This window comes from Ranitomeya variabilis, chromosome 1 (assembly GCF_051348905.1).
Source record: "Ranitomeya variabilis isolate aRanVar5 chromosome 1, aRanVar5.hap1, whole genome shotgun sequence".
Classification (NCBI taxonomy): Eukaryota; Metazoa; Chordata; class Amphibia; order Anura; family Dendrobatidae; genus Ranitomeya; species Ranitomeya variabilis.
Window position 1 is genome coordinate 805,489,582 of NC_135232.1, and position 12,474 is coordinate 805,502,055.

Here is a 12,474-nt window from a genome sequence, read left to right on the forward strand (position 1 = left end):
ATACCGAATTTATTGTTTGTACATGTCCCCGCTTAATTGTACAGTGCTGCGGAATATGTTGGCGCTATATAAATTAAAATTATTATTATTATTATTATTATTATTATGAATCTCTATTTTGCATTTACTATATTCTTGTAAAATAACTTTAAATATGTTTTGGGAAATAAACATGAAATACCAATAATGATGTAATAACTACTCTCTAGTAGCTTATCAGATTGTTTTCTTGTAAAGACAATACCAGTACAGTCATTCTTAAAGAATGCCGCTTCTGCTGTCCATTCTTTGCATTTTTTAATGGAATTTTCTGTGTTCTGAAGATAAAGTATGGAAACAGCAGGTTCTAGAAGTGAGGACATTTCCTTTGATAAGTTGGTCTTTGTTTTAGTAGTATAAATTAAAAATCATTAGGGGTTATAGGTTAGTGAATTTCATTTTGCCAACCAAAAAAGTAAAAAACATTTCAAATAGTTAATGTGTTTATACAGAAGGGATGCTTTACTCAGAGGTAGTCGCCTAAAATGTTCAGCTAATCAGCAGAACGTGAACGGAAGACAAACAGTAGCTGCTGCTGACTGATAATGTCAGACACCCAGACATGACAGGGTACCAGAGAGAAAGTGTAATTATATTTTTAGGGATTATTCCAACTAAAACTGAATAAACTGTACTACTTAACGTACAATTTGCTATCAAAAACATTACAAATTTGAAGTCCATGATGAAGTAATACAGAAATGCAGAAATATGCGATTTCATTTTTTTTAATGTCTAATACTTTTCTCATGTTCTTGTTTTTGTTTATAGTCTTTCTAGACTTTATCCAGACAAAATACAATAAAACATAGCAAACGTAATTTAGAATTATATTTCTGCCAACCCTATCCATTTATTCCCACCAACACCATCCTAGTTTAGAAAAGGTAAAAAGAAACATAAAGCAATATAAATTTTCATTCCATCTTTTCATTTTACTTATCTAACAAAGGAGGCTACAAAGGTAGACCTCTATATTTGACCCTTTTTGTAACACGGGCCACTTTTAGCCCCTTTAACCCCTTAACATCCAATGACGGATATATTCGTCGTTGGACGCCTCCCCCTGTTTGGTGTGGGCTCTGACGATGAGACCGCACCTTTTCCGACTCATGACAGCAGATCTGATCAGCTGTCATGTGCTCCCAACACCTGCGGGTGGAATTGCGATCTACCCATGGCTGTTAACATGTTAAATGCTGCTGTTAAAATCTCATAGCTGCATTTAACAGTCAAGCGCAGGAAGCGTATCATTAACCCCACCCATCGGCGCCTGTGTCACATGACCGCAGGTTGCCGATGGCTTGGCATGACAACCCGGGGTCTGCTGGAGACCCCTGTGGTTGTCATTGCCCGATAGCTATGAGCGTCGCTCATAGCAAGTGAACATTTCTGCTACCTAGGGCTGCAGCCCTGCTCTATGTAACACAAGCGATTGGATGATCGCATCTTCTAGTCTCCCATGGAGACAATTGAAGCTAGTAAAAAGTAAAAAAAATGTTCTTAAGAATATTTTAAAAATTAAAAAAATAAAAGTTCAAATCACTCCCCATTCGCTCCATTCAAAATAAAACAATAAAAAAAGGATATATGCACAGAATCGCCCGATCAATGTATAAAAAGAATTAATCCAATCAGTAAGCGGCATAGCGATAAAAAAAATGGAAAGTCAGAATTACGTTTTTTTGGTCGCTGCAACATTGCAATTAAATGTGATCAAAAAATCATATACACACCAAAATGTATCAATGAAAACATCAGAATGGCACTGAAAAAATAAGCCCTCACCCGGCTCCAGATCAGAAAAAATGGAGACGCTACGGGTCTTGGAAAATGACTTTGGATTTTTTTTCACCTCTTAAATAAAAAAGAACCTATACATGTTTGGTGTCTGTGAACTCATAATGACTTGGAGAATCATATTGGCACGTCAGTTTGTGCATTTAATGAACATGGTAAAAAAAAAATCCAAAAAACAATTGCACTTTTTTTGCAATTTCACCACATTTGAATTTTTTTTCCAGTTTTCCAGTACACGATATAGTAAAATCAATAGTGCCTTTCAAAAGTACAACTCGTCCCCCAAAAAACAAGCCCTCATATAGCCATATTCATTGAAAAATACAAAGTTATTGCTGTGGGAAGACGGGGAGAAAAAAAATTGAAACTCAAAAACGGAAATACCCCTGGGCCATAAGGGGTTAAACACAAACATACAGATATCTTCCAGTGCTTCTGGCACTTTCTATCTAAAGTTGTATTAACTGAGCATTTGTACAGTTTAATATAACATTAGCGAAAAAACATACATAATGGACACACAGTATCTATGCCAAATGAAGCATGCAGTGTATACTCTATTTTAACCCCTTTCACTACCATGGGATTTTCCATATTTGCGCTTTCGTTTTTTGCTCTCCTTCCCATTACCATAACTTTTTTTTATTTTTCCGTCAATATGGCCATGTAAGGGCTTGTTTTTTGTGGAAGAAGTTGTACTTTTAAGTGACACCACTAATTTGTACTGGAAAATGGGGAAAAATGTGTGTGATGTGGTGATATTGCAAGAAAAGTGCAATGCCACAATTGTTTTTTTTAATTTCATCATGTTCACTAAATGCCCAAACTGACCCATCATTTTGATTCTCCAGGTCATTATGAGTTTGCTGATACTAAACATGTATAGGTTCTTTTTTTAAGTGGTGGTGGCATCTCCATTTTTTGGGATCTGAGGCTGGGTGAGGGCTTATTTTTTGTGTGCCGAGCTGACATTTTTACTGACATCATTTTGGTATAGATACGATCTTTTGATCACCCGTTATTCCATTTTATTGAATGTTAAAGAGACCAAAAAAAATAATTCTGGTGTTTTGATTTTTTTCTCATTACACCGTAATACTGATCGGATTAATTATTTTTATATTTTGATAGCTGATAGCCCGGGCGTTTATGAATGCAGCAATACCAAATATGTGTATTTTTTTGTTTTATTTTGAATGGGGCAAATGGGGGATGATTTGAACGTTTATATTTTTTAACATTTTTTCAATATTTTTCAAAACTTTTTTTTACTTTTCACTTGCTTCAATAGTCTCCTTAGGGGACTTGAAGCTGTGATCTTCTGATCGCTTGTGCTACAATAGCAAGGCTTCAGCACTGCTATGTGTGTTAGAAATGATCATCTGCTATGAACATCGCACACTGGGCGGCACTCACGGCAGATCTGCAATGACAAACATGGAGGGCTCCTGCAGAACCCCGGTTGTCATGCCATCCCATCAGCGCAAAGCAATCTTATGACAGGGGCGCCGATGGGTGGGGTTAGTGATGTGCTTCTGGCGCTTGCATGTTAAATGCCGCTGTCAGATATTGACAGCAACATTTAAAAGCGGTGTGTGGATCATGATTCCACCCACGTTTGTTAGGGGCACATAACAGCTGAACAAATGCCGGAGCCTGCATCAAAGAAAGGGAGGCAATCTATATGTCATAGGTCTTAAAGGGTAACTTAAGAGCATTCTTGACTGTCATAAGTGCATTGAGGCTGGAATTGATGGTAGTTGCGGCTGTCTTGGGAGCAAGTAATGTCTGCTATCAGAGTTATGTGGTATACAAGTTTAGGCCGGCCTCACACTCAGCGTATAAAATTACGGTCCGTTTTTTACGGCCGTAATACGCCTCAAGCTTCGAAATACGGTGATCCGTACGAACTCCGTAGGCAAGGTGTGGTGGCGTATTTTGCGCAGGTAATGTTGCGTATGTAATCCGTATGTCCACCGTATTGCGTTTTTTTCACGCAACTTGACAAAATGGACAATTAACGGTTTTTGAGGCTGAACTTGATTTAAATTACCATCATCAACCCTATTTAAGGCCCCTACAACAGGTGGCTCCCTCCCATATGGTCATTTTGTGGTTTGCCATCTGTTGGAGTGTTGTGTTAACATTTGGACCATGTCTGACCACCTGCAGTTCACCCCAACACAGCGGGTTTTGTTTAACTGGGTCTTGTCGCGTCGGTTTGGCCAGCCATACCCTGTGATTGTGGATCCGCGAAGGAGGAGCAGAAGAATGTGGGTGCATCCTCTGTTGACCCAACGCCTCACTAAAGGCCATTTTCATCGGCTATATACAGCTCTGCGGGCACATCCAGAAAAGTTCTATCTCTACTGCCGCATGACAATCCAAACATTTGACAGATTGTTGGAGATATTACGCCCAGGAATAACATTTCAGGACACAATGATGCGCAAAGCCATCTCCGCCGAGGAACGTCTTCTCCTTACATTACGGTATGTATTCTACATCCTCACATACCTTTTGTTGTATTTATGGGTTTGTTTCCTTTATTTTTGACCCAGAATATGTGTACATTAGGTCACAAGCAGATGTGACAAAGATCATAAAATATTTTAGTTAAGCTCCCTTTTGAATTTTGGTTTGTCCCAGCATTTTTTGGATTTTTTTATGAAAAATGTTTTGTGTGCACTCTTGAACCATATGTAATTTTTTGGTATGTGTTTCTCTTTCAGATTCCTGGCCACTGGATTGTCATTTGCGGGACTCCACCTGGAGTTTTTGATTGGCCAATCAACCATTTCTGGCATTGTGCGTTTAACATGTCGGCAAATATGGGATAGACTCAAGGACCTTGTGATGCCTGAGCCAAAACAGGCTGATTGGCTCAAAATAGCCCATGGGTTCCAGGTGAATTGTGACTTCCCAAACTGCATTGGAGCGGTGGATGGGAAACATATCCGGGTACGTAAGCCGCCGAACTCTGGCTCCCAATTCTACAACTATAAGCAGTTTTTCTCTGTAGTACTGTTAGCTGTAGTTGACAGTAACTACAGGTTTATAATTGTAGACATTGGGGCCTATGGCCGAACTGGAGACTCTAGGGTATTCAATTCGTCTATAATGGGTCGGCGGCTACGTGACAACCAGTTACATCTCCCACCACCACAACCACTCCCAGGCTCCACTGCAGAACCAATGCCTTTTTTTTTGGTTGGTGATGAGGCGTTCCAACTGACCAGACACCTCATGAGGCCTTATCCCCGGCGCAACCTGGACCACCGTCGGAGGATATTTAATTTGCGCCTTTCTAGGGCGCGGAGACTGGTTGAGTGTGCATTTGGTATTCTGGTGGCAAAATGGCGTGTCCTCCAGACTGCCATACAGCTCAGTGAGGCTACCGTCACTGAAGTTATCAAAGCATCAGTCATTTTGCACAACTTTACCCGCATACATGATTGCTTTGCAGATGGTAATGATGAACACATGTTGCGTAGTGTAATTAGGCCAACACCACATGGCCCTCCTCCGCGCCGTCCCCTTTCTGGAATCAAAGTTAGGGATGTTTTGACAAATTATTTTGTATCTCCTCAGGGTTCTACTCCCTGGCAAGATTATGCTGTTTCTCAGTTGTAATTTTCTTATTTTCTTGATGTCTTTGTCAAATATAATTTTTTATGCCCCAGAAAAAGTACTGTGTGTGTTGTGTTTCCTTATTGACCCTATGTTTATGTTTCTAGAATATGTGTGTGATGCAATAATGATTTTGCCCAAAACATCATTTAGCTTTTTCAAAAACATTTTAGTTAAATAACCAGCCTTTTTTGGTTTCCCTGTTAACATATTTTTTTCATATGTTAGTTTTCCTTTTTTAGGGTGAAGTTTAAAACCATAAAAAACAGAAAAGGTTAAATGGTGCCAAAAAATAACACAAAACCATGGTAGGCAGCTCATAAATATAAAGATTAGGCCACAAAACAACAATACATTACAAATCCCTGTAAGTTGGCGGGGGAGATGGTGCCTGCTCTGGGTCCTGGTCAGGGAGCCTTTGTTGGGACAATGTGACTTCATCCTGTGAGGATGCACTGGCTTGTGGCACAGAATACTGGCCTTGTCCATATTGGCCAGTTGGGTGGTGTCCATAAGCCAATTGTCTCTGTGCCTCATGCTGACGTACATATTGGCTTGCATCATACCCAAGCCCAAAATGGCCATGTTGTCCAAACCCAGGTTGGGACCAGCCTACATCACTGGGTCTGGAAAAGTTGCCATATTGGGATTGGGGGTTGTAGGCTGCCATTTGGTAGACTGATGGCCTTTGTATATTTGGTGGTGGGAGGGGTTGAGGTGGAGGCATACGTGGAGGAGGTGCTGCAAATCCTGATTGATCTTGCTCCTGTTGAGGGAATTGAAGGCGCAAGAGGTTGGTTTGGGAAAGCTGCCTTCGCTCAAGATATTCAAACACCTCATAGGGGTTATTTGGAGCTGTGCTTAAATCAATCAGGATTTGCATACACCCTCTCACACGTAGCCTCACCTCACGGGGAAGGGGTCTAAGGTAACGGGCAAGGCTGCGGGCAAAGGCCTCCTCTCCATCATCCGTTGCTGCCCTGGCCAAATAATTGAGGACCCCAGCGTCAACATCATTTCTTGTTGCTTGCAGCTCTCTCCTTCGGCGGGCTCTCCGTAAAGGCCCAGCTGCCTGTGGGGATGACACCAGTGGGTGTGGAGGGCTGCTGCTCTGGGCATGTTCCTCAGGCCTTTCAGCATCATGTGGTGCTGAGGGTGGTGGTGCTGCTGCATCTTCCTCACTTGCTGCTGCCTGCTGTGATGATGATGCTGATGGGTCCTCAAGGATGGATGCTGAAGCTTGGAAAGATGGGCCTGCCACCTCTTCATCAACACTTACAGGATCGATCAGAGCCTCCGATTCCGACCCGGTCTCCCTCTCTGTGAGGTTAGACTGTGTTCTGTTAATAAAAGGCAAAAAAAAAGGTATTATTTTTTGCCCATTGTTTAATTACACATCTGTGAGCTATATTGTGGAAAAAAACATACACACAACCTGATATCAGACCAACATCTCCTTATCTACTCCACTCTTATCTCAAATTCACACATGAATATACCAGATTTTTCTGTGGGATCACACCAAAGGTTAACAACACTATCACAACACATCATAATGTGGCCTAACATTTCAAGCTCAAACAAAAACAGGAAGACCCACATCTTCAAACAATCACAGAACATCCAGTAACAAACCAACTAACAAACCACTGCATGAACATTTCTAATCTCGCCTACTACCTTCTCATCCATCCCTTGTAGTAGGTAGTGATGTTTGGCGGGCAGGGTCCTCTCTCATCCAGGATCCTTTTTGAATTTAGCCTTGTTTACATTATATTTTGCACTATATTTACACATCCTTAGATGTAATTGGCAATGTAAGAACCGTAAAAATAACAAGATAAGATTGATTATCACTCAAAATGTGTGGAGAGGTTATTACTTACTGCCTCAGATTCATACTGACATCCAAAAATGAAAGACGGTCATAGTATATATATTTCCGCTTCTTGAGTGGGGCTGATGACCCACTTCTTGCCCGCTGCTGTCTTTCACGCCGGTATTGGTCCCGGATGCTGCGCCATCGTGTCATTACATCATCCACTGCAATTACATGTTCAAAAATATTGAGCAAGATCAGTAGGAACATAGCTTCTTACAGTTGTCAGTGATTGTTTTTTTTTTTGTTTTTTTTGGGGGGGGTTTCTTGCACCATTATTTACATGGTGCAGCAGATGTGAAAGGGGTTACATGCAGTGGTCTATATATCGGTCACAGTTGGAAACTTTACAGTCACAGACTGGGAGGGGAGAGAACCCTGTTCTTGCAAACATACATTAGGTCGGATTGTGAATGTGAAATAAAAATGCCTTCTGCAAGAATTAGCCTAATGTGACAATTGAGGACAAATAAAGACAAGGGGCAACACCCCTCTGGACGAGGTATGAGTACCAAGAAATATTTATCCGCGCAACATCAAGATTACCTATGTACATAAACACTTGGCCATGTTAATCAGCTTTGGGATTTGACAAAATGGCCATAAATGACACAGATATCTAAAAATGATTCTTCAAGTCATCATGTAGGGAAAGCATCTTGTAAAGTAAAATCTGGGGAATACATGAGTGTACTTACTTAGTCTTGTCTGCTCCGCACGTGGCCGTTGGGCATAATCAGGGAATAGGAGGCCACAGATGGCCCTCCAAGCTGCCTCTTTCCTGGCCCGGTTGGAGTAGTTTGGATCCCGCTGGTCCCATATTTCTGGCCTTTCTTGGACCAGGATGAGGAGCATGTCCACATTAATTAGACTGGCCATGATGCATGCAACTCTGTGGAGGCGAGCACCAGACTTCCGGGATGTCTGTGTGGCTTTTTCAGCTAATTAGCATGTCTGGGATTCATGATTGAGGGCTTGACTCAATTCCTTGCACCTGGCTTTGTCTGGAGATGTCTGGCGTATTTCTCGCAAGTCACACTGCTGGTCCGTGTGTAATCCGTATTTTTCGCGCACCCATAGACTTTCATTGGCGATTTTTTTGCGCAACACGGTGACAAACACAGCATGCTGCGATTTTCTACTGCCGTACAAGACCGTATATTACGGATCCGTAAAATACGGCAGATAGGAGCTGGGACATAGGGAATCATTGGGCCATGTTTAATGCGTATTTTACGGACGTAGTTTATGCGCTCATACGTCCGTAAAACTCGCTAGTGTGAGGCCGGCCTTATGGGTACAGAGCCTGACCAGAAATAGCTTTTGTGCTGTTCTTGCTCTTATGGAAAAGTTTGGGAAAGTGGATGATCACAATTAGGATAGACATCAACTCTGAATGATTGGAATTATTTGTTACTTATTTACTGACTGCTCAGTTCACCCCTACTGAGATGAGGCTAAACCCTACAATTTAAGAGCTTAACAAAAAGCTTGACTACATTATACCTGAAATGCTTGAAATTTTATTACACATTTTCTCGACGGAATAATCATAATAAAAATCATAAAAAAAAAACAATACCAAAGTGTTGTCTCATCTTTATATCACTGGACTATGTATATTTGCCCTTGTCTTCCTGAGGGAGAGCTCCATAAGAGATACAACCACCAATTTAAAGCAGCACACATTCTTTTTATTTTTCTGTCACTGGTTCACCACTTTATATATAAGTCTGTTTGATTATCTGGTGCTCCAGGTCAGGCTTTGCAAGTAGATCGGCATGATCCATGTGTGGCATTTCCAAGGCCTATATACAGTAAATGCTCCCTTGAGACACTCCTGTGTCTTGGTATCATTCTATGTTTTGCTGGTGCACAGTTCCAGTCTACGTTCATCAGGATGTCTTCTGACTATCTTTGGTGCCCTTTCCTTGTGTTATTTGTCTGAGGATTTCAATATCCTTGCTACTTGTCAGTGGGAAACACTGCCTGTTTGTCTGAAGTTTCTAGTAACCCAGCTATCTGTCATTGGAAGACTGGAACTACTTCCCAGCGTTTCCTGTATCGCTTCTAACCTGCTTGCAGTTTCCAAGATTTTAGAATTTCTGGTCACTCAGGAGTTATATCTGTTCTTTCTTGCTGCATCAGAGTTTTGTCAACTACCTGACTTTGACTCCATGATGCCTCCTGTTTGACTACATTCTTCAGTAATTCCTCATTCTGTCCAAGCCCTTCAGTACTTTTGCTATCTGTCCAAGGTGTTCACTAACTATTTAATCTGTCCGACGTCTTCAGTCACTCTACAAATAGTCCATGGTGTTCAATAACTCTGTCTGTGGTGTCCAACACTATAGTAAACTTCTAGTTTGCATTTTATGTGTCATGTTGTGCGTACTACATCTGGCTGTTGCACCGACACCCTCTGCAAGTGTGCCCATTCAGATCTTGGACTGGGCTTAGAGGATCCATCTCACAGTGTTACAGTTTTACAGACTTCTTTTTTTGGTGGGAACAAGCTCTTTGAGGTGGTAGCTACTGTTACGCACTTGCCCTGGTCTGTTTGATTTTCTGGTGCACCACGCAGGCTTTACAAGTTGCCCAGCATGATGTATGTGTTGTATTTCCAAGGCCTATATCAAGGCTCCCTTGACACACAACTGTGTCTTGGTACCATTCTAAATTTTGTCTGTGCACAGTTAAAGTCCATATTCATCATGTCTCCTGACTATCTATTGTGCCCTCTCCACGCATTACCTGTCTGCAGATTTGAATATCCTTGCTACCTGTCTGTGTAGGACTTCACCTGCTTATCTGCAGTATCCAGTAACCCTGCTATCTGTCAGTGAAGGACCAGACCTACTTTCCTATGGTTTCCAGTATTGCTACTAACCTGCCTGCAGTTTCCAAGCTATTAAACTTTCTTTTCGATCCAGAGGTATTACTTTTACACGACTCTCCTGTTTGCCTATGTTCTTCAGTAACTCTGCAATCTGTCCGAGGTCTTAGGTAACTCTGTTATCTGTCCAAGATCTTAAGCAACTCTGTAATTTGTATGAGGTCTTCAGCAGCTATGCAACTTGTCTGGAGTGTTCAGTCACTTTGCAATCTGTAGTTTCCAAGACTATATTAAACTTCCAGTTTGCATTTTACGTGTCACATTCTACATGTTCCATCTGGCTGCTTCGCCGATTACCTCTGCGTGTGTGCCCATGAGGATCTGGGGCTTAGAAGATCCAATAATCAAGAAATGCTACTTTATCTTATCACCATTCTTCCCCTTATCTGTGATGCTGGACCGAAGGACACATGTTAAATCTAAAAATAGGTTACATGCCACTATATAAAGAGACTTTTTCTTCTGGTCGGTGTGACTCTTCAGGATCTCAGCTTAGGGTACTACGGACCCAGCTGGAATAACACAGGACTGCTTGATTAACCATCACTGAAACCCAAGAGATTTCTTAAAGAATCTAGGTTGGGACAATCGGATCGCCTGGCCACATACCTCACTGCTCTCAGTAAGCTTTCTATGTTTGCTGCTACCTCCTTGATGTGGGGTCCCGCTAAAAGTGGGCAGCCACTGGTGGGGGTATGTGACACTGGAAGCAGCTCTAATCCCAGTGAGTCAGCAGAAGGGTGAAAGTCTGTAATTTGCACCATCTTGGGTATTTGCTGGGACTGTACTGTATGCTATTGTGTGTTGGTGGTTCAATAAATTATTGCCACACTGTTTTACGCTCACCATGTGTTGTTTGAGTAGTGTTCTGCCCATGGGGAAAAATAGCAGGCATTCAGTGGTGTGAGCCATGGTCCATGTGATCTTTCTAAAGCCGGGCCAGTGGACGAGAGTACCCACTGACCACCTTGTCTCCACACCCTGTGCTTGTAACTAATTACATGTATGTTTAAATATATATATACAGTATATATATATATATATATATATATATATATATATATATATATATATATATATATATACAGCTCTGGAAAAAATGAAGAGACCACCACATCAAAACACTGTCATGGGCAGCCCAATCTCTATCCCTGAATCCCATTGAAAACCACTGGAATGTAATCAAGAGGATGATGAATTCTTACAAGCCATCAAACAAAGAAGAACTGCTTAAATTTTTGTGCCAGAAGCAGTGTGAAAAATTGGTGGAAAGCATACAAAGACGCATAAAAGCTGTGATTAAAAATCATGGTTATTCCACAAAATATTGATTTCTGAACTCTTCCTGAGATAAAACATTAGTATTGTTGTTTCTAAATGATTATGAAAACCCATCTCTTCAGGAAAGCCTACAGCCTACAATAACCGAGCCGCCGTCTCACCGCCGCCAGAGCCGCCACCTCACCACACATAATCCTGCCCCCCACCACATTACCACATAATCCCGCCCCCCACCACATTACCACACATAATCCCGCCCCCCCACATTACCACACATAATCTCGCCCCCCCACCACATCACCACACATAATTCTGCCTGCCCACCACATCACCACACATAATCCCGCCCGCCCACCACATCACCACACATAATCCGGCCCGCCCACCACATCACAACACATAATCCCACCCCCCCACCACATCACCACACATAATCCCGCACCCCCAACACATCACCACACATAATCCTGCCCCCCACCACATTACCACAGATAATCCCGCCCCCCACCACATTACCACACACAATCCCGCCCCCACCACATTACCACACATAATCCCGCCACCACATTACCACACATAATCCTGCCCCCCACCACATTACTACAGATAATCCCACCCCCCACCACATCACCACACATAATCCCACCCCCCACCACATTACTACAGATAATCCCGCCCCCACCACATTACCACACATAATCCAGCCCCCCCACCACATTACCACACATAATCCCGGCCCCGCACCACATCACCACACATAATCCTGCCCCCCACCACATTACCACATAATCCCGCCCCCCACCACATTACCACACATAATCCCGCCCCCCCCCACATTACCACACATAATCTCGCCCCCCCACCACATTAACACACATAATCCCGCCCCCCATCACATTACCACACATAATCCTGGCCCCCTCCACATTACCACACATAATCCCACCAC

The 12,474-nt window shown here is 42.2% G+C and overlaps 1 protein-coding gene across 1 annotated transcript; it reads right to left on the reverse strand.

The window, feature by feature from the left end:
- Nucleotides 1-5,824: 5,824 nt before the first annotated feature.
- Nucleotides 5,825-8,315, reverse strand: LOC143799084 (uncharacterized). The gene is made up of 3 exons (XM_077281139.1): nt 8,047-8,315; nt 7,356-7,512; nt 5,825-6,809 (listed from the first exon to the last, which is right to left on the reverse strand). Exons 1-3 carry the CDS (start codon nt 8,225-8,227, stop codon nt 5,825-5,827), a joined length of 1,323 nt encoding a protein of 440 aa, XP_077137254.1. The 5' UTR covers nt 8,228-8,315.
- Between the last annotated feature and the right edge of the window lie 4,159 nt (nt 8,316-12,474).